At 35.8% G+C, this 24,292-nt stretch overlaps 1 protein-coding gene across 1 annotated transcript in view; it reads right to left on the bottom strand.

Moving 5' to 3' along the window:
• CNTNAP2 (contactin associated protein 2) overlaps positions 1 to 23,220 on the bottom strand; it is a 902,024-nt gene extending 878,804 nt beyond the window's left edge. The window contains exon 1 of the mRNA XM_072412254.1: positions 22,688 to 23,220. Within this exon, the coding sequence (XP_072268355.1) occupies positions 22,688 to 22,775 (88 nt within the window). The 5' untranslated portion in view covers positions 22,776 to 23,220. The remainder of the gene's footprint in view (positions 1 to 22,687) is intronic.
• Between the last annotated feature and the right edge of the window lie 1,072 nt (positions 23,221 to 24,292).

The raw sequence follows: 24,292 nt of genomic DNA, 5'->3' as shown, positions 1-24,292 counted from the left end.
AACTGTAGTAGGAGTCTCCCAATCTGCAAAAGTTAGGATTACCTTAATTTACTTTTACAAGGATACTATAAAATAAACACAAATAATTTCTAGTAACAGTTGCTTCACATTATACCATTGCAGAATCAAATTTATTGGGCCTAAATTGTATTGTATTGATAATATAAAAGATTTTAACTTTTATATTGATAACTTTTCTACCAAAATTACGTGAAATTGGAACTGTTAAACATTGTGACTGTCCAATAAGAAAATATCTGATGTGTGAATAAAGTGGATATGCATCACCTGTCTTGTGCATTGACCTGACATAGTTATATAATACACCCAACCTGCATATTACATTTAGTATTCTTGCTACAATATTGCCACTGGCAAAGGGTCTGTTTGGAGCAATCTCAATTAGTTTTGTGATATTTTGCGTATTTAACATCCTCAACTATAAATAATGAACAATTTATGTTGTAAAAAAGTAAAGGAACTGGTTTGAAAGCCAAAATTAAAACAAAAAAATCTAAATAAGAATAAAAAATGAGAAATAGTTAGAATCACAAGCTTTAAACGAGTTCAGAGGTAAAGAATATAATTTCAGCTGATTAGGCTTTAAACTTGATAATTCCCTTTTTTAATTAGAAAAACATCTATAATCAAATCCCTGCATCTTTATTTTTCTGTGACCATTTTAAAATGCAAACTCTTATATCGGATTGTAACCCAGATTTTCTCAAACTTTTTGTTGGGGCCTTTTAACTTTTTAAATCTTTAATAAATGTATATTTCTCCTATTGAACTATTTTTACCTTTCTATAACATGTACCCAGCTAGTTTCAGAGTAAGGAATTGTATACATATATGAAAAATCTCATCAGCCCCCCAATCTTTTCAATAAGTATGTTATAAATGGAAAGGTCAAATATACCATTTAAAGGGCACCATGCACTGTACTCTATGTACCCAGCCATCACACAAAGGTAATAGTGCAAACTTGCTTACGTGTCTACAGACCATAAAGTGATAGTTACACGTCACTTCTAGAATTAAGTTATTTATATTGCAAGTGAGATGACTCTCTAGGAAGGATTTTGGAATTGACAACGAATCAATAACAGGACTCCTAGAAGTCAAGTAGTTAATTAGATAGATGAATTGTTAGAGCGACCTTGCAAGTAAACAGGCCCTGCGTATGAACAAGTAACAAGACACATCTGTTTTGTTCTCTCTTTAGCTGATTAGAGTTGTGATTCCATTACAGACTTGAACTGCTGCTTTACGTTCTCAACCTCCCTTCTATTCCACCAGATAAGTGTTCCTGAACGTGAAGGCTTCCAAGGCAATAGCACACCTCAATAATTCAAATAATCTGTTCTATTTTGTGTCCTGTTACAAAATGAATGTGTTGTGAAACACCTCAATCCGAGTCAGATATTTCCTTTCCTGAAGCTCAAATTTTTGGACAGCTAGTGTTTAACTTTGCTAAAACACATCATGATGGCTGCAAAATGAAAACAATTTTCTACTCTAGTTGTTTGATGAAAACTGAAAGGAAATATTTTTATCCTACTATGATGAATACATGACTTACACAGATAAACAGAGAACTCAAAACATATACAGCATGAAGTTAAACAATTCTGTGTATGTTAGATATGTATAAAATATACATTCATGGATGGATGGTTCTGAAACTGTAAAGTACAATTTGAAATGGTTTTCCAGGTTTAGTATTTAGAATTTAATTTTTTAAAACTTTTTTTTATTACTTTACATTGTGTTGCCTACTAAAGGTGCTGGACACTTACTACTGATTTTGCTGTGTGTAAAAAAGGAAGTGTGGCATGAATTGCCAAGCATGGTTATAAGAAGTTTTATAATGAAAAAAAAGTGTATATTCGGTGTATTTCAGATAATTAAATATTGTGAAAAAGTTCAATATGATAAGACTCATGCTATCTCATACTACTCAGCTAACACCCAAAAAACCTGCAAAGGTGTCCTGAAATGGTCTCTCAGTAGGTCTAGTTCAGTATGCCACACAATTATGGGGAAGACTGCTGACTTGACAGTTGTCTGGAAGACAGTCATTGACACAATCCACATGGAACATAAGCCTCAAAAGGTCATTGCTAAAAATCTGGCTGTCTACAAAGTTCTGTATCCAAGCATATTTTTGGAAAGTTGAGTGTAAGGAAACATAGACATATCTGAGAAATAGGTTACAATGGTTGCATTTCTTGTGTCAAGCCACTCCTGCACCAGAGACAACATCAAACCTAGGAGAAAACGGACTGGACTGATGCTCAGTGGTCCACAGTCCTCTTTTCAGATAAAAGTAAACTGCATTTTATTTGGAAATCAAGGTCCCAGAGTCTGGAGGAAGAGTGGAAAGGCACAGAGTTGCTTGAGTTCCAGTGTGAAGTTTCCACAGTCAGTAAAGATTTGGGGAGCCATGTCATCTACTGATATTTGTCCACTGTGTTTTATCAGATCCAAAGTCAGTGCAGCCTTTTACCAGGAAATATTAGAGAATTTCATGCTTCCCTCTTCTAACAAGATTTATGGAGATGCTGATCTCATTTTACAGCAGGATGTGACACATGCCCACACTGCCAAAATTACCAATACCTGGCCTAATGACTAAAGTATCACTGTGTTTGAGCATACTCGCCTGACCTAAACCCCGTAGAGAAACTATAAAGATATTGTCAAGAGAAAGATGAGAGACACGAGACTCAAAAATGCAGACAAGCTGAAGGCCACTATGAAATCATCCTGGGCTTCCATAATATCTCAGCAGTGCGATAGGTTGACCTACCCCATGCCATGCCACATTGAAGTAGCAAATCATGCAAAAGGATCCAACATTTCTTTATTAAAAATCATTTTTTTATTAGTCTTCTGTGACATTCTAATTTTCTGAAATACTGTTTTTGGGGTTTTCATTACCCGTTGGCCATAATCAGCAAAATGAAAGACATAAATGCTTGAAATAAATCACTCTGTGCATAATGAATCCATATAATTATGAGTTTACGTTTTTGAAGTGAATTGCAGAGATAATTTAACTTTTCGATGATATTCTAACCTAATTGAGATGCAGCTGTGTGTGTGTGTATATATATATATATATATATATATATAAATATATATACACACATACATACACACACACACAAAACATTCAAAATATAGAAGCTAATTTATTTTTTATATATTACATAAAACTTCAACAGACATATAAATGTTGTTACACTGTGACTCACAGTCACAGACAGATGAACATATCTTGATAGTGAGATCCAGTGAGAAATGAGGAAGAGAAAGGGGCAGCATTACCCACCAGTAATTGAAAAGGGTCTATGATTGCCTAAATCGGCAATCAGTTGTTTCAGTCCACCATCCAATGCAATTAGGTAATGTTTATTAAAGGAACAGTGCTCACTCAGCATAGCAAGAAATTATTTTTATTACTGTGGGTGTAATCTCATAAGTTTTAAGAATATATAAATATAAAATTTACAATGAACCTGAATACTGTGTGAGTTTGGAAAGAAAAAAATCATCCATTTAAGGGGATTCCAAAGAGAAGACCCTGACCAAAAGAGCCTACAACAAGAGGTTATGGAAAAAAAAGATCATTTTTATTAAACAGCAACTCAAGCAAAAGAGCTAAATGAATGGCAAATATATTTATTGTATGCGATATGTACACTTCATACTGGGTCACCTATATTGGTTTGTGTTTATTCCTCACTAGATGGAGGGGATATTGCTGATTCACTGTCCAATTAAGAAGATATAGGAAGATGTGCACCACTTTTCTGGTTGTGCAGTGTGCAAAATATATTGAAACCACAAAATTGCCTGTGCAAATCAGTAAATCTTAATCCAGGTAAGAGGAACATGTATTTCAACTTCTGTGTTTTTCGCTGCCCACAGTTTCTCATTAATTCAGGCTTTGCACAGCCCAAGTCAACAAACAAAAGGTTATTAAATCTGGATTGTTTTTGCAACAAGTTTACAGCGAAATTGTGCCCATATCCTATATACTAAAGTATTTAGATATTTGGGAAAAATGCACTTTAAAATGAGCCCTGATTTATATCTGTAATTTTTAAGCTGAAATTGAATGTACTAATTTTTGCCTTACCTGGTTTCTTCTTCATTAACATGCAAAAGAAATGTTTAAATAAGACCTGTATTCATTCATTCCTTATTTTTGGAGTTGTGATATCATTACTTTGTCTTAGTGCTTTCCTTGTAAGATGCAGACAGATCATGGCTGATGCATGGGGCTTCAAAAACTAAGAGGGACAAGCCAAAGACAATGCTAGAGCGTAAAGGGCAAGATTATGCTAATTGTTCTCCAGCAAAAAAAAAAAAAAAAAAAGACTGGCCTTTTGTGAGTGCTGCAGAGAAATCAATTTTAGTAAAGGAAAGATTTTCATTTATTTGCTGTTGTATTCTTTTATTCTTGTTATTGTGCATCTATATCTCCCCCAACAGCCTGGAAGTGCAATGAAACTACTTACATGGTTTTTGGGGTGTAGGGGAAACCGGACTCACCAGAGAAAACCCACATGGAAAGAATATACAAACTCGAACCACTGTGCCACTCCCAGTGTGGAGCAATTTATTTTTTTAAAGCTCAAAACGCAGTTATTAAGCCATTATATGTTTCTAAGTTTTTAGCAACCAACTTAACTCTATCAACCAGAATCAAGTCTTGTGACTTTAAAGAGGTAAAAACATTAAAAGCACTTTGAGATTTAAGAGGAGTCTTGTTTTAAAGCTTGCCTCATGTCCATAGTCGTCTGGGGATGGGGGGACTTAAAAAATCTTTTATCAACAAGTCACTGGTGGTTCTCTTTTCCTTGGAGCAATGGGAACACAACTTTAATAATGACTACATCCCATGTAGTTAGTCTTGATTCCAAAATTTACCCTGACAAACTCCAAAAAGAATGTCTATTTCCTAACTATAGATTTGATATTTGTATGTCAGTATATCTGTAGAACTTGAATTGAAACAGCAGAGATCAGGCAGAAACTCATATCATCATTATCATGTAGATTTCCAGATATTTGCAGGTGGGATCCAACCCCTTTCAGACATTGCTATCTTCTGACTGATGTCTATCTATGGCAAAATTTTATTATAGTTCAATGTACAATGTCATAGTAAATGTAAATGCTAGCAGGTGTAGAATTATTATTTGTACAGTAACCTGGAACACCAAGTAGCGTATATGTATTAAATCAGCTCAGTAAATATTTATGTCTTACAAGATATGTAGAATCATTTCTCTTGAACATCAAAACGTAATTCAGTGTGAACATATTCTGTTAAGTAAATCATCACCTATGTAACTATAACAGCATCTAAGCTGAAAACATTTTTTTAAATCCATTTTTTAGTACAGCCCTTTTAAGCTAATTTGCCAGATGCAAAGCAAATTAGAATTCATATATGCAGTTTGCTCACAGAATTCATATTTCTTTCTGAACTTCCACATCTGAAAAGTAATACAAATCAAACATAAAAAGAAGAAAAGAAAGGGGCTACACATGAAATAGTTATACACAATGATGTAATCTACAAATTTGCCTCATTTAACATTGACAATGGTTTTGTGTGTATGAGTGGGGTATTTCTTTACTGGTATTTCTTTTTCAAATACATGACATTTGTACGTTCTCCTCTGAAAAAAAAAACTTAATTTTGTTGCTGTTAAGTCCTGTTTCCTGAGCTTTTCCCAAGTCACTGAGCCAAAGTAAAGGTATTTGTATGTTCCCTTCTGAAGCACAATACAGAAAATTCAACTGTACAACCCTTTTTGCTTATTAAATATGTGTTTAGGGTTCTCAGGATGCAAGTTTTAAATGTACTTTTTTCGTGTTTTGTTAGAACCTAAAGCTATGGAGTAGTGTATTTTTTCCAAATGTACACCAATATATGAAAAATAACAGAAGTGGCAATTCTTTTGGTGAATAAAAAGTTTTCCTTGCAAAGTCAAACTGGTTTATGCATGTATCAAAGTATTAAGGAATTGATTAAAACAATGTAGGCTTCCAATAGCTTAGATAAACATTATTAGCTTTTGGTCAGTTATTTTTTTTTTAAATATATATATATATATATATATATATATATATATATATATATGTATTTATATATAGTAATTAAGGCAGACGCATTGTAAATAGCACAAATAGCACAATCACAGTATGGCTATAATTGGTTTCAAATGCAAAAATGTGTTAAAAGTTTAAAAAAAACCCAGGTAATATTTGTCTGGCAAACCTAGGTCCCAGGTTTGCTCCCAAGCCAGGACATTATCTGCATGGAGTTTGCAGGTTCTCCCTGTGTCTGCGTGGGTTTCCTCCCGGTACGCCGGTTCCCTCCCACATCCCAAAAACATGCAGTGAGGTTAATTGGCTTCTCCCTTAGACTACATTAATGACATATGACTATGGTAGGGACATTAGATTGTGAGCTCCTTTGATGGACAGTTAGTGACACGACTATGGACTTTGTACAGCGCTGCGTAATATGACGGCGCTATATAAATACTGTGTAATAATAACTAAACCTTTTTATTTTTGTGCTGCAGCTTTAGAATTGGCAGATTTGTTGGACAGCATTACACCTCTGGGTATATGCCTTACATGTAGGGGGTTGGACAGAAGGTAACAATATTTTCACATAACCTTAGCAAAGAATTATCTTAACTACTGTAACATGGCCGACATGCAGAAAAAATACATGAAAAAGAAAAGATCTTTATTCTTCAATGAACTATGGGCAAAGTGGATTTATATGCAGGAGGATAAAGCACCAAGAAAAGCTGCAATTTTGGGTTTGTCTAGAATCAAACTTCCTCCAAGTAAGGTGTTTACCCAGAGGTATAACGCTGTGTTTATGTGTCTCCCAATGAATGCCCTAAAAAGAATTATCCTGCATAGATATTAGATTTTTTTTTTTGTGTATGAGTATAAATCAAAAAACATGAGCAACTGAAATGAACTTGTGACAGCTTGTAATGAACACTGCCAAGTGGTAAATGTACTGTAAATTGCATGCAAATGTTAGTGAATTTTATGCACTAACTGAATTATTGAATAAAGAATTAATGGTCAGAGCTAATATGAGGTATTGTCTAGTTCTAGTACTACATAATGTACAAGATTGCTGTTTTAGCAAACCCAAAATACAGTAATATGGGTGTAGAGTCTAATCACTCCCCGCTTACATTTAAAGAGATGAATAGTTAGAGAGGCAAGGAAACCCGGGGATGTTTTCTATTTTACACAAATTCTGCAACACATTTTTTTGTCTAAACCACCAAAAGTATCTAACAAGGAACTAGCATCTTCATTCTTAAAGTAGTGTTCATCAAATATAAAAAATGGCGATTAGGCAAATTGTTGATTGCAGAGGGTTCAGGCAATGACCTTTCTGCAATAAAACCTACTTACCTGCATGTTTGCAATCATTTCTGCAGAGTTCCCTGAGCTGGGCATGTGGGAGTTAAATCATTTTGGCTTTGCCATTCTAGGCGAGGACCCAAACCCAGAAGAAGACTAATTGATGGGGGACCGCCTGTCTCTTGCATTTTTTTTTAAGTTCTTGCTGCTTTGGTATGTCAATTTTGGAACTAATCATTGTTTTGACATGAGCCAAACCAGGGATTTTTGTATGTTAACTAATCAGATGCAAATCTACCACAGTGTGTTTGGTATATGTGTATGTTTTATGACTGCTAGGCACCTGCACTTTAGGGATACATCTGGTTTATATTGCTTTCACAGACACATTTTAAAGATTCCTAATGAATGCATAATTAGGACACAGATTTGCCCGACTTTATAGTTCTATACCTCTTATCCCAGGCAGAATAAGATTTATTCATTGAAAGCGGCGTACTGCTGTAGCAGAGCAGGAATAAACTTTTATTTTTTTGTTTGTAGGGGGAATGAATTAATACTTGTATTTATGTGAAGCCTGTCTCTGTGTCATTAAACAGGAGCTGAAGCTAATTATTGCATCTGCAAGCACCACTACCCACAGTTGCTGCACAAATTCCTCTATAAATAACAAACATGAAGTTAAATGCTCCTATCAGTGTGTGCAATCCTCTTTTTCACCGTCCATTTATTTGGATGGGAGATCTATGTGCAAAAATTGGAAATAATATGCATCTTCCTATAGAAAAAAATATTTTCAGTATATCATAAAATGATGTGTCTTCTACTCAGCAGAGCATAACCTGCAGTAAGCATTGTTTTATTTGAGAAGGACCTGTCATCCTTTTTCTGCTGCAGCTCTAAGAATTGGCTGTGTGTATTCACACTGGGATCAAAGGTCTTTGTTTATGCAGCATCACACAGCAGAGCAAACTAACCTCACACATGGCAATATGCTTCTGTCAACAAGGTCTCGACTTGCAGCGTGTCTCTTGTTGTGGGCTTTAAACATTTATTATCAGTGGTTGTGTTTATCATACTGAATTATACCTTCATGTCTTCATGTACATGGTAAAAAATAAAAAGGAAATAAGATAGGGATTATTGTTGAGTGGAGGGGTAAAAACAAATTCAAGAAAAGTCCTATGTAAAGTTATATTCTATGGGCTACTACACACATGATCATTAGATCGGAGATTGAACATTTTCATAGGAGCACATTTTGGGGTTCAAATTGTGTGCATGAAAAACTAAATATGTCTAATTTGAATTCTAATTATTCCTATCTGGGAAATAAATTGGTAGGGCAGAATCTTGTTACAGTGGGGACTTCTGACTGACTGGATAGTAGAGTACAAGAATATCATGTACCAAGCTAAGATGCAAAACCAACATAGAACTTTGAAGTCACTACAAAGTCCCTACACTTCAACACTTGAGAGAGGTGCACAGGTTTACTTTCAATTTGAACTAAACCCAAACAAAAATTGCGACCAAGCAGGTCTTTGATTTGTACAAAAGACAGGGGATGTCCCTTCTGCAATAAAATAATCTTACCTGCATGATCGCAATTTTTTAAATACACTCACCTGTCCCAATTTCATCCCGGGGGCCACAATCTACAGCTGGTTCTCTACCAGGTTCCAGATCTGTGTCCATCTTCGTTGGCCAGGCAGGAATGATGGAACGCAGAACTTCATTCAGAGTTAAAGTTTCACTTTATATTAAACCAGTGATGGAATCCTTAACATTTTAATAGTTTAAACATGTATTCAGAATGTAGTTATGTATTACAATCCAGAACATAAGTAATCAGGTTCAAAATATATTGTGTTCAGATATTGCTTTACAAATATCTTGCTTCTAGAGCAGTACTGAAGTATCAGAGAGATCGGACTTGCTAATGGAGGAAGTAAATTCCATCAACTATGTGAATAATTTACATCTATCTTAACTTGCTGCCATTAGCAGCATCAGTATATTTGCTGACAGAATTATAACACTCATGTAACCATATAGTTTATGGACACCACTTAAAGTAAGTAATTTTGTTTCATTCTGCTGTTCGAGCTTTTGAAAGCACTTCTTTCCTTTCTTAAGGAACAATTTCCATTTAAACACTTTCTGCCAATTTTTTTTTAATTTAGTTTTGAATAGACTTGGAGAATATAATACTTTACTCAAGTTTCTGTTGTTGTTTTAGACCATAATGGGGAGAATTCATCTAGCTTCTTGTACCCATAACAGCAGCATATGTGGAAAGGGGAGGATAGGAGTAGGGAATTTTTTTTTTCAACAAAAACATTTTTATTTACTAAAATTTATTAGGTTTTCCTTCACAAAAAAAACTGAAATACAAAAATATATTTTAAATATATACAAAAATACATTTATACACACATATTAGTCTTGTACTGTAGACAAAGGCTTGCAGGCTGATAATCATTTTCTTGTGTTATGTTTTCATGGTATGAAAATTATTACAATAAACCCTGGAAGACGCCAACAAGCAAAACAAAAGTTTGAGAACCTTAACTACAATAATTAAATTGAAGCATGTATTTGTTGATAAAGGTGTCATGAAAATGGATGCTAAATATAAATTAAGCATGTGGCAATAAATTTTACAAAGGAAAAAAAAAACATGATAGTACTTTGCTTTATATCTAGCTTTGGTCATATGAAACAGAAAAATATATTAAAAAAACACCTAAAAGCATACTGAAAAAATGTAAAACATAGAATTGAATGAATTACAGAATGTCCACCTAATGCTTAATAAAAGGATTAGGAGTAGCAGAATTTTAGAGATTATTTTCCCATAGCATTTCTTGTCCCTCTGTTGTTCTGCTATATATATATATTTTATGAATTCTACAAATTCAACAGCTTGAAAACCAATCATCTAATTTGGCTCAGCAAGCATCAGGCAATAAAAATGCAAATTAAATTGAGATATATATATCTATAGAATATATATATATATATATATATATATATATATATATATATATATATATATTGTTCTGCTATTACTATTGTTCTACTATTGTTCTGCTATATATATATATATATATTTTATGAATTCTACAAATTCAACAGCTTCAAAACCAATCATCTAAAGCATGGCAGAAAAGTAGTCAACATGTGTACACATTCCCTTCAATTCAGAAGATTATATTGATCATGGAGACCTTTGTCACTATTAGATGTTTTGGTGAACTTGTAAATGACCCTGAGCTACATAGAGTGCTGGAATGTTATTTATTTGTCACTCACCATATCTACCATGATGAACAAGGACAGGAAAAAAAATGAACCTTAACGCTGACTTATGCCTATATGTTTTTCCAGCCTCCACCACCCTAAACGTAACAATAAAACAGTAAAATAACTGAGATTTACCTGTGTGCAGCAAAGCTTACACCAGGGCATTGTTGTGCTAATACTATTTTGGTATAGATGTTCAGACAAAACCACAGCCTGGCTGCACACAGATCTCAACCATTGATTGTTCTGTCTTGACTTTAGACCCTGGAGGTAGCTGACATCTGCAGGCAGGAAAATATCACAGAAATGTTAGGAGCTGCTAAGATTTCCAAGACGAAAGAAGAGGTTGGTCTAGGAATAGTTTCAGTGTAGGTTTTCTCTAACTAGGCCCTTGAAAAACATCTTCTGAAATATACTATAGTGCAATACAATTTTAATATAAAAAAGAAAAGTATATATTTCACAATAAATACATATTTTAAATAGGGATTCAATTACAATATTAAAAATAATGTCCATATAGGAAAATCCACTTTGTGGTCACATCCTAGGGTCTACATGCTCTGTTGGCCAAGAGGGTAACATCGATGTATCAGGGAATCAGCTGGAAAGGAAACATAAATAAAAAAAAGAAAAATGAATAAAAAGGAAAAACAAAGGATATAAAAAACAAAAACAAATGATCAATGAAAGAAACAAACAAAACAAACATAAAATATACCTTCCCAGAACAATTTAGTATGACTCAATAGTTTCCTTATACTACCCCAAAATCAAAAAATCTGTTCAAAAAATATGTTCAAAAATCTACATAAAAATTGTCCTGCACATTTGACAGCTAGCAGCAGAGAGTGGTATAGATACTGTTTACTGACCCCTCCAATTGATTCTCTATGGGGCAGCAATTTTCAGAGGCAGCAGTAACCACAAAGCAACCCCATAGACAACAGGAAAATAGCCTAACAGCTACAGAACAAACCAAAGCTGTCAGTAAAATTTTGTAAACTTACCAGTACAAATCCTAGCAGGCTACATATGTATACTAAAGATATGTCTCCCCGAGGTTAAAACAGAATGACAAGACCAGTGTCCAAATAAAGTAATGTTCATTGTCCAAATAAAGTAATGGTTGGGTGTAGCAATACTGTTCGAAGAACCTTTAGGAAGAAATGGCTCTTCCCATCAGCTTTTCCAAGCCACAAGTTATAGCAAAGGCTACCATGGCTATTATTTCTCTGTCAACTAGTAGATTACACATAATAGCATTCAATAATATTATACACGTTTAGAAAAAAAAAACAAGTGCATAGGGCCCTTTTACAGTTCTTCAGAAATAGGATTTGATTGGTACATAGACAGGCAGGTCTGCTAACAAGAAAAAAAACGGATTCCTATATATTTTTTTTTTTGGGAGGTTGTTCTGGACAAAGCATTTTTTTTTAACATGAAGTCTAGGATCAACCAGTCACTGATTGGAAGGATAAAACACTGTCAGAACTTGTATCATATGTTGATTTTCTGACAGACAGTTTAAACAAAAGCCATTGCCTCCCAGACTTTCAGTGTGTTGATTTCATAAAATGATGAACAACATGGGGGACCTACGACTACAAATAATAAATAGAAAAAATGCTATAGCTAGACTAACCACAGTGCTAAATAGAACACTGTGATTCTGTGTAACTAAAGAACTAATGTTTCAATAATTCACTAATGATGCCTCCATAATAGTGTAATAATCAGCCCTCTTTAGAACTGTAAGTACTTTTTCTCTTATGGAAGCACCAACGGGTGGCCGACACCTCATGATCGTCAGTAGCTTTTAATCTTCAGGAAACTGACGGAGCCTTCTTAGAACAAATTGTCAATAAATTAAAAAATGTATACACTACAATGAAGAAATAATAAAGCATAATACAATAATATATTAAAGTCTAGTTAATATTTCTCTCTCACTGCCCAGAAACCCTGCCTGAAGTATATTCGGAGTCCAAAGCTTGAGTAAGTGCTCCAATTCCTGGTTCTCTGCTGCCTTCTGCGATTTCTCCCACCAATCTTACATCAATAGAAGACATGATGCTGTGGTCAGGGAAGGCTGATCATCTGCTGAATGCAACAGGGGCCCAGGAAAATGGACAGCGTCAAAATTGGAACCCGAAGTTTCTTCAACTACTGGTTTCTCATCAATACAGCAGACACTGAACATGTAGAGGGTAAGTATACATTTTTTGGCTATGTATATTTTTATTTCAACTGTTTTGAAAGATAGGTGATCTGAGTTGGAAGGGCTCCAGTCTCATGGTGATACGGTCCTGACTCAAGTTACATATAATGATTGTAAATAATAGTAATATTATGAACATTTGCATCACACTGGCCTATGAATATCATAAATTACGTTCACAGATATTCAAATATTAGTCTGGGATCTGATGCAAGCATCATAAACAGAGTTTTATAGAGAACTCTGAACAATTATCATCAGTCTTTGTCCCAGAGACGCTTACAATGTAAATGACCTGCATCAGGAAAACAATGACACACATGCTAGGTGCAGTTTAGACAGCTGGCAATTGACCAACAGCTATGGGTTTGGTACAAAGAGTGCAAAGCATGGGACTCAAACTCAAGCATATCTATCTTTCAGAATAAGAACCTGTACTATTTAATTTGGTCAAAGTCTGCCAGATTTATTCTTGCATGTGTATTCTGTATTTTATCATTTATAGGTATGACTTATGTTCTTTTTTTTTTAGAGCACGTTATTTTCCTAGCATAAATACATTTTCCTAAATTTACTGCTGCACAGAACTGGCTGTTCTCTATTCTAACATTATGGCTGACTTCAAGGCTCCAGAAAGGCATCTACACAGAACAGAAATGCTGGATAATTTATATATTTATAAAAGACGTATAATGGAAGTACATTTGTTACTATTTAACCTTGAATGTATCAGGAGAATGGATACAGAAAATGCAAACATTTTAGGAGAAAATGTAGCCAAGAGTAATATAATGCAAAAATAAGAATAGAAAAAAGTGGTACTCTTACCACTCTTACAATAGAAAGAGAACACAAAAGAGCATACAAACATACAAAGAGAAGAAAGGAAACAGTGGTACCATACACATGTTTATACTGAATAACTATCCTCTTCCTAATGTCAGCCAAAATCTTTTATTAAATATAAAGAAAACTAAGTATTAGTGACATTCTTTTTTTTTTTTTTAATAGAAAAGAGAATGGTGACTGAATGAGCACAGATGATGCCCAAAGATGTTTGTGCAAAAAAAAAAAAAAAAAACAGTTTTATAAAGTAATCATCTCTATCTGTGTTTGTCCAGCTTTGACATATTAAACTTGGTATTAAAAGGGATTCAAATTTTTTACATAATGGACTAAGATAGTCTAAATTGTTCAAGTGGAATGAACAAAAACTGTTTGTTAAAATGTGCAGTGTGAATAATATATATATATATATATATATATATATATATACACACACACGGCCCCCAACTCTATAGCACTACAACCAGTACTGCAAACAAATTAGGGACAAAGCTTAGCAGAAGTAGGTGCAGGTTCAGATCAGTCTCAACAGCATGCAATCCTGTGTACCCACACTGCAGAACTACTTTGTAAAGAATTCCAACATCTGCACATTTAACAGATGGCAGCACTGATCGGTACTGTACCACTCTATGCCATTCACATTATTTCTCTATGGGGCTGCCTCTGGAAGAAGCTACAAGTAGTGTCTCCACCAAGGCAGCAGTTCACTGGTATGAGGAAGCGGTAACCGCACCACAACCAATGTGAACATAGCTGTAAGATCAGGGTTTCCCTATAAAAAAAAAATCAAAAATTTTGAATATGCCATGGATCACCATTAAATCAATTATACTGAAATGGAAAGAATATGGCAGCACTTACAACCCCGACAAGAAAAGGCAGCCCACCAAAACTCACAACACATGGAAGCACATGGAAGAAGAAGGTTCTTTGGTCAAATTAAATGATAGGCGTCTCACAGGAGATGCCATGTATGAAGCAAACCCAACACTTTTCATCATCCTGAGAACGCCATACCTACAATTAAGTATGGTGGTGGCAGCATCATGTTGAAGGGATATTTTTTCATGGCCAGGGACAGGACAACTGGTCAGGGTTGAAAAAGAAAGGAGAGACAATAAACATAGAGCAATTCTTGAGACTGGGATGAAGGTTCACCTTCCTGCAGGACTATAACTCTAAATATGCTGCTAAAGCTATGCTGGATTGATTTAAAGGAAAATATTTAAATGTCATGCTTTAGCCTGGTCAGAGCCCAGATTTTATTTCAAATGAGAATGAGGCAAGACTTGAAGATTGCTGTACATGAGCACAACTCATTTAGGTTGAATTTAGAGACAATCTGTAAGACACTTGCAGCTTTTATTACAGAAAAAGAAGTAGGTCTCTATATTGCATTGATTGGGGGGGGGGGGGGGGTTCAGGGTAAATACCTTTAAACACTTTGTTTTTGGCCTAATTATTGTTCATGTCACAATTTAAAAAAAATGCACGTTCAAAGTGTAAATCAAATAATGCTACCCCCTCCCCCCCCTCCCTCCGTCCCTAAAAAAGAAAAAAAAAACTATTTTATTTCCATATTGTAATGTAACAAAACAGATGGGGAGCAAAATTTACTGTTCTGTACATACAAAAACATTTGACATTGGTTAGAAATATTACGTTTACGTTTTCTAAGCCTACCCTTACAATGGCAATGACAAACTAGCTGAAGGTTTTTAGTATGTATTCCACTCCAAGCGGCTATAAAATTAGATGTTAAGCCTAAGTAGAATTGAATTGGCTAAAGTACTTTTGCTTTATAAAATTGCATGTGCTATAAGATAAGGATTATTGTTATCTTGGAAGAGAGATAAGTGGAGCATTCATATATCTCAGCTCTTAATTCATTTGCTCTCATGCACTGCTATACTTTTGTGAATTCAAGAAATGGAGGTATGACTAGGTAAGGTACCTGTATACAGAGATCCTTATGAGTTTTTTTATTTCCCCTTCCCACCACAGGTTAGCCATTCTATTGATTTGCAATATTTAATCAAACCTTTATAAATTATTACAATAAAATTAAAAGCTGTAGTCCTCTACAGCAGAAGTAACAATGGTAAGTTACATATTTAGTCAAGCATTTTCACACCCACCTAAATGAATAAAAAAGATACATTTTTCTAGGTTATTAAAAAAACCTGTGATATAACAAAAGTGGTTCAGGCAAATACAAAACACAGAAGGGATTATGACACCGAAGCTCAAGTAGCTCGCAGTCCTGAAATTCTTTTTCTGTAAAAAAACTTGCATCACATAGAAAGCTCCCTTTTTTTTTGTTACTGGGGTATTTATACTGTGCATACACTCTGCAAATATTCTCAGCATCAGAATAGGAACTCTCAAAGCCACAGCAATAGGAGGATGTGCAGCAGAGTACTGGCATTTGAGGATACAGAAGTTATGCTCTGCTGAAGTGTGTATGAAAACAGACCATGCAGAGGGTCACTATGAAGTGCAGGTTTACACTTATGGACCATTATACTGGTGAAGTTGCATGGGTTTTGTTCTGCTTTAATTGAGAAAATATGGTAGTGCTATTTGACTTATGCCATATAAATGACTTATGATTGACTAATTATTAATAATATTTGACTAATTGACTTATGCCATACAAAGAGTATCTTTACATAATTATGGTTTATGAAGTGGCATAAAACATTACAAAAAAAAGTTACATTTTTTTAACAACATAGATAAAATTTCATAAAACATTTTAAACATGATCAAATGTGCAATTTTATACCATATTTCCTCCCTTATATTGTGGTTACCCATAGAGACCCAATGCACCTCACAAGTTTATCCTCTGATGCCTAAAGAACTCATATCTCAATGCATTTTACAGTAAAAAGTCTGCTTGTTCAGGAGTATAGAAGGTGAATTTTCTATATGGCAAAGGAAAATCATTCATCCACAACTGCACTTTAATTTTACAAATATCAAATTCCAGATGGTTTAACTTTTTAAAAAATTATGCAATAAAACCTCAGCTTTATACCCCAAAACAGGCACCGTTCAGCTTTCAAATCTATAGAAGTAGAAATTTTTATTTAATGCAGCCAGTACATGACACAATATTGATTTTTTTTTTTTTTTTTTATCACCTGTGTCACATTTGCAACACCGAATGTTGAACTCCAGAATTTGCAGGTGTCCAAATCCCCAGAGGAAGCCAAAGTAGGCGTAACACATCGGGCAGGAGACTTACGGTAGTAATGTGGATCTTTTTACCTTAACAGTTTGTGACACATTAACACTGTTCTCATCCTATGACTAAGATAAACCCTTGATCTATATGAATTTTTGATTTGTATGTAATGTTACAATTTGTTTGTACATCATGTGAATAGACTTTTAAGAGTAAATAAAAGTGATTGTGTTTACCTGTAATAATAAAGTGCCACAAGGCCTCCCTTTTCTCTTTCTCCTACCCCCCCCCCCCCCTTTTTCTTTTCAAATATGGCTTAACATGAGGCTTGGCACTAGCAAGGATTACCTGGCCTGCTTACCATAGTCTCCCTTTTTGGTACACTTTCTTAATAAATAAACTAATATGGCAACTACACAATGATCCTCTTTTGTTTTATGGCAAATTTCCTATAACAGTTGTCCTAGTTTTTTAACATATGATGTTATGATTTAAAACTGAAGTCCCCACCTTGGTTCAGCTGAAAGGGTATTTCATTATAAATACAGGGATGTGGCCACCTTTAAACATCTCCTGGCACAGCTTTTTCTTACTTTTCTCCTCTTATTACTTAACTTATTATAATTGAAATACACAATAGCTCCCGGCAATCAGCTAGCTGGGTTTCCATTAATATCTTTATCCTCCTCCAAAGAATTTATACCTGTATCTCAGACTATATAATAATACCTACGGTACTGCCATCTTCACTGTGATATGTTCTCTTGATTTAAACATAAATCTGAATTCCTGACTTAACAGATTTAAAATTAATTTTAAAGAAATATAATTTATGTAGCTAACCATCTTCCTTTGACCAACATTTACATTTTCCCTACTTACTTACACACCAAAATTTCATGTGCCCAATGGTACTGTATTTCTCCTGTATTTCCCTATCTTCGGGACATATTTGTTTTCTAACTGCTTTTGACCACATAATATAATTCTTTAAAACACACCATATCCTTTTTTTCTTTATTTTCACAATAACAGTTTATTTCTACTGCCTTGACTTTACTGACATCTACTTGTTGGTTCTTCACTAATCAATCTCCTCTTCAATCTCATATATAGTCCATTGTCCATACAGCTATAGGCATAAAGGATTTTTTTTTTTACATGCATGGGAAAATGGCCCATGCTTTATAAGAGTTTTTACCTTCCTCTAGATAAATTGTTGGTTAAGGGTCCTGAGGATGCAATATTTATTTTTTATTTTACTGTGTCTTAATTTAAATTTGAAGAGACCAGTGTAACGTACCGTAATCTTACTCAAAATGCTGCATAATGTGAATGTCTGTCTTTATTTCTAGCCATCCTTTCCGATACCCACATATCTGCTACACCTCCATATTACTCAAGCTCACAATTACCCCCTTTCTTTCCATGCATCGTCAATTTCTAAGTGTCCTGTTATCCTCAGGTATCCCAAGCCATCTCTATACTATTCACATCTTATTTTTTTTTTTGATACTGTCGCTATGTTCCTTATAGTAGTGCTATACATTTTCCACTAGCTACACTTGAATTTCAGGATCTACTTAGCTGTCCAGTTTCCGGAGTTTTAATACACAGATGGTGCTTCATTTTACTTTGAATTGTAGGTTTTTTAAATCCTGGTTCTTTGACCTTTGCTTTACAAATTTATTGCATTAGGTTTATCCTTCGATGCTTGTTTTAGGATTTTAGGTTTTTCAGAATATGTTATTGCTAGAGAAAAAATCTCTCATTTTTAAACACTATCAATACTTAATTACTTATCAAATTTTTTACCCAAGATTTACACATTCAATAATGTTAAATATATATATATATATATATATATATATATATATATATATATATATACACACACACACACTAATAGACTAAGAGTTATCATTCACAGTTTTCCCAATACCAGTAAATCTATTACACAATTTGAGTAATATATCAGAAACGGAGCCAATGCTCGGCATTGTATGCAGAGTGAACATAAAGGGTAGGTCTATTGTAAATCAAAATATAATCAATCCTATATGCAAGTAGAGCTTTCCAAATGACCCAGTGTACATTATGATCGCTTTAGTAGTAGATTATGAGAACTTGGCAGATGCTCATTATCAGTCTGGAATTACATTGCTCTAAAGGGCATAAAGTGCATCAAACATGCATTGTTTTTTATATTATTCTCTTGTGTTTCCAATGTGATCATTTGCACCCTGCAGATTTGTTATTTTTGCTGAATAATAGTTTCTAAAGACTCTAATCGAGCAATTTAACAAATGCCCTTGAAATGGTTTGGAAAGAGGCCCTTACCAAAAACTTCCCTTTTGTTTTGGAGTATTTCGGGAGAGATCACTTGAATGTTACTTTATATAATGCAGAGTAGAGAAGTCCAGTCAGCCTAGTTCACATATGCAAAGCAGCCAATCTAATTTGATCAATTTAGAGTGGCCAGATGAGCAAGCCAACATGATGGACAAAGTGCCAAACAATCATATTCTGGTTTACTAAAATCAGATTTGAATAAAATCTGTCAGATTGCAGTGAGTTATTGTGCTTTGCATAGCACTTTGTGCCTGCTTTTAGATATCAATATTTGTCACTGGATACATTTTTTTTCTGGCCAAGGTCTTGGCATTCACAAGCGAAACACATGGAAAAATGCTAGTTGTCTGAGAGTTATGGGAATACTGCTTGAAGGCAGCAAGGGTGTCATGAACTTTAGATTAAATCATAAGCAATGCTTTTATACACCTCATCTTTCAGAGTGTTCTCTTCTCACATCACAACTTGAAGGCACTTACTGAGAACAGAAAAGGTACAATGTGATGTGTCAGCACTTACACCGGAGACTTGCTGTGGCGATCCGTAACCAGTGCAGTGTTAGCTGTCTGGGTTTTTATCTATACAAAGTGCTGTACCTCACTGACTACCACATTACAGAAGAAATACTGCTGAGATCCGGATACCATACAGACTGCAGCCTGTTCTGAGAAATGGATTTCTATCCTCATGCAGATACTGCACTTTTTCTTGCTGAGTTAATTGTTTTGCTTCAATAATAATATTCTGATTTAGAAGAGATTACATTAAAAAATAGAGTGTGGAATGAATGGTATGTAAGAAATGGAAATGTATTTAATGAACATTCCTTACTCTTTGTCTAGTGATGACCTCTCCTGGTTGACTTGTTCATTATAGATATTTATTTCCAATACAGAACACAAAGTGGAAATAAAACTAATGACTGTAAACTAATCAAAACCAAAGCATGGAGAAATATTTCAACTTACATATAACATGTGATGTAATTTTTTTTTCAATTCTCAGAGGAGATGATTATATTAAGACAAATGGAAATTTCATATTCAGATTTCATTAATATGCGGCACAATGTCTTCTCTAAACTCAAGTGGGTGAATCTCAGATTAAACCATGGCTTTTGAAATCTTTAAAAGGGTAAAATCTGCAGTTTTGTTTCACTTGCTGTCTAGTCAAACCAGTTTAAAAACATACATCAAGTATATATATATTCTGCCACCAAACCAGCAGTGTCTAAGTTTAGCTGACAATTCTTGTCTTATTTTAAAGAAAATGCTTTGTTGTATAACTTCAATAGTGCCTTGTTTAGCCATCATCTACAACATGGTCAAAAGTTTTGTCTGAAGCCATCATCATCATGAAAATTATATATTGGTACTTTCAATGCACTCTAACTCATACTAAGCCTAAAAATAAATATATATATATATATATATATATATATATATATATATAACAGGTAATTTTAGAGTATTATTACAGCATCTATCCGGTCTTTATTTTCACAAAACCATGTGGAAATAGCTGAACATCAGTTGTCCTAAGCCTACCCATTATAGGGTACCATATGGCTCCAAATTACTACAATACTTTCTACTGCATATTTAATATGTGATAATGTGCGCTTCCCTTATGCTGTCTAGAAAACACCAACGCAACAGCAAATTCGTTCCATTAGAAAGAAATCAATAGAATTCAGCTACTGTCACAATCAAACAGTTCTCTGATATTGCTAGTTCTGCACCTCTCAAGTGGGCTTGAAAAACTCTGCCTGACCCATCTTACTGTACTGACACCTACAGTAAAACACAAGTTAAAGTCTTCTATAATGCAATGCTATATAAATTCCCAAACCGGAGCCTCCAGCTTGGAAACCTATCAATGAACCTCAGTAATCATTGATGGTCAGGAGGAGGTGATCTGGTCCTTTATTATTGTGGTGGTGAGGAGAAGGTGATTGGATCTTTTAATCTGATGGTCAGGAGTAGATTATCTGGTGTTTATTTGTGATCATCAGGGGGACATGATCTGATCTTTATTCCAATGGTCAGGAGGAGATGATCTGCCCTTTAATCTGATGGTCAGGAAGAGGTGATGGGATCTTTTAGTCGGATCGTCAGGAAAAAATAATCTGGTCCTTTAATCTGATGGTCAGGAGAAGGTGATGGGGTATTTTAATCTGATGGTCAGGGGTAGATTATCTGGTGTTTTATTATGTTCATCAGGGGAACATGATCTGATCTTTATTCCATTGGTCAGGAGGAGATGATCTGCTCTTTAATCTAATGGTAAGGAAGGGAACATCTGGTTTAAAAACTGGTGGTCAGGAGGGGATGATCTAGTCCTTCAATCTGATGGTCAGGAAAAAGGTGATCTAGTCCTCTAATCTGATGGTCAGGAAAAGGTGATCTAGTCCTCTAATCTGATGGTCAGGAAAAGGTGATCTATTCCTCTAATCTGATGGTCAGGAAAAGGTAATCTAGTCCTCTAATCTGATGGTCAGGAAAAGTTGATCTAGTCCTCTAATCTAATGGTCAGGAAAAGGTGATCTAGTCCTCTAATCTGATGGTCAGGAAAAGGTGATCTAGTCCTCTAATCTGATGGTCATGAGAAGGTGATGGGATATTTCAGTCAGGAACATCTGGTCCTAAATCTAATGGTCAGAAGGAGATGACCTGCTCCTTATTTCCGATGACATGTCAGTCTCCGATGTCCCTTACTCCTGATCTATAAACTGTGTATGTACTTCCAACCACAGAAAGAAAAGCATAAACCTGTGGTGTTATCTCACACAGTGCAGGGAATCTAACTTTATATCCAAGTGGTGGCTTCACAGCCCAACTCTAATGAATTAATGACAAGGTGCACTGCATGTATCACTTTGTATTCTCTATATTTACCATGCAAATATTTCCCACTGCACCAAACATTGCTAAACATCACATTGTTATGAGATTGAATCATAAAAGACCTGAGAACAAGCAGCAACATTTACTGTTCGGTATAGTTGAAATATTAAATAGATCTGGATACATGAATGCACAATGAACTTTTTCCCCTTAATATATGACAGTATGCAGCAAGATGCACTTTTTGAACCATCCAATATGATCCCATAATGAGGGAATACATTGTGTCATCACAATTCTAATTAGCAGATATCCAGCACCGGGCTATTATTTTATATAGCTGATGTCCTGCCAGGTGATCAAGTAGCAAACACTGACAGCAGCAGAGAAGTTTTAGACAAGCAAACTCTTAATGATCTGAGGGGGGACACATAGAAGACACATGGCAGCAGAAAAGTGTTAGGAAGATAAAATAAAAGCAGAGCTTACGGGATTCAATGCTGGCACTCCAGGCAATGCAGTACAGCAAGCTGACAATCCCCAGGACCAGAGCAGCGCCTCTGCAAATCCCAAGCATGGCTCGTCCCCAGGTGTAAGTCCAGGACCCTCCAGCTGTGGTGACCACGGAGAAGGACGTGGCGGGCTCTTGAAGGAGAGGGTGTCACAGGACTTTCCCTTTAACCAGCAAACCCACCCCCTTCCTCTGCTGCTTCAACGTCCAAGAAACAAACTTGCTTTGCCGAATATCATGCTTAGAGATAGGGGAGGAGGCACAACACGGCGGGCTGACCAACACACTAATGCGTAGCCTGACAGGAAAATCCCAAAATGGCCATGTGCAGGGCAGAGGCGGGTGTGAGGTGGAGGCAGCCTCTGCAGCTGAGCCCTTCCTCTCTGTGACAGCCCCTGTGTATGTATATGGCAGCCAGTCACAGACACTCCCCGCACACACATTTATTCAGGAGCACTGCCCCAGCACTGCAGCAATACAGCACACTCCGCCCGGGCTCAGCTCAGGCTGGAAGCCGCCTTTACAATGGGCAGCACGCTAGGCTTTGGAACGGAAGCCCGAGTTGGTTTAATCTCTGCACCAGCTCCTGCAGACTGCTGGAGGAGGGAGGGGGAAGGCAGAGCTGGCAGCAGGAGAGGCTGTGCTGACAGGCTGCAATGCTCTCTGTAGCCGGTAGATGGCGCTTTGTTGGGAGTCCAGGCTGGCTTGGCTTCTTATTGCAGGCAATAGGATGCTAATAAAAGTAAAGATTTCCAATCATAAGGTGTGTTGTGGTGTTAGAAGCAATGTCTCTACAGATTTAGTTCTGTACAGTTTAGGCTATGATTAGACTTCTGTTTTTTTTCCAGAGTGCAAACACAAATCACCTTGTAAAAATAGTTTAATGAAAACCAATAAGTTAGTATTATTATTAACAGGATTTATATAGCGCCAACCTATTACGCAGCGCTGTACATTACATAGGGGTTGCAAATGACAGACGAATACAGATAGTGACACAGGAGGAGAGGACCCTGCCCCAAAGAAGTTTGTTTTTTATTCTGGCGTTTGCAGGTGGCAGCTTCATGCAGCTTCTGGGGGTGTTGTCACCAAAACACCTCCATTGACTTGCATTGAATTACCCATAAACACTTTAGTAGGCAGAAAGGCAGCCAGGTGAACATGTTGGTTCAGGAGAGGAAGCCAGGTGCATGTGGCGGGATGGGGAGGATAAAGGTAGCCAGGTGAAAAAGAAAGCCAGATGCAAGTGATGGGTCGTGGAAAAGGGCAGCCAGGTGCAGATGGTGCAATTAGGAGAGGAGAAAAGCAGCCAGATACACATGGTGGTTCAGGAGAGGAGAAAGGTAGCCAGGTGCAAAACACAGCCAGGTGCAGATGGTGGGTTTAGGAGAGAAAAGTAGATGCAAGTGTTGGGTCTGAGAAGGAGAAATGCAACCAGATACAAAAGGCAGCCCATATGCAACTGGTGAATCAGTAGAAGACACACGCAGCAAGGTGCGAGTAGTGGGTTGAGAGAAGAAGGCAGCCAGGTGCAGATGGAACTAGGAGGGAAGAAAAGCAGTCAGATGCATGTGTTTGGTTAG

Source organism: Pyxicephalus adspersus, chromosome 5 (genome assembly GCF_032062135.1).
Source record: "Pyxicephalus adspersus chromosome 5, UCB_Pads_2.0, whole genome shotgun sequence".
In the NCBI taxonomy this organism is placed as follows: Eukaryota; Metazoa; Chordata; class Amphibia; order Anura; family Pyxicephalidae; genus Pyxicephalus; species Pyxicephalus adspersus.
This window is presented reverse-complemented; position numbering and strand designations above follow the sequence as displayed.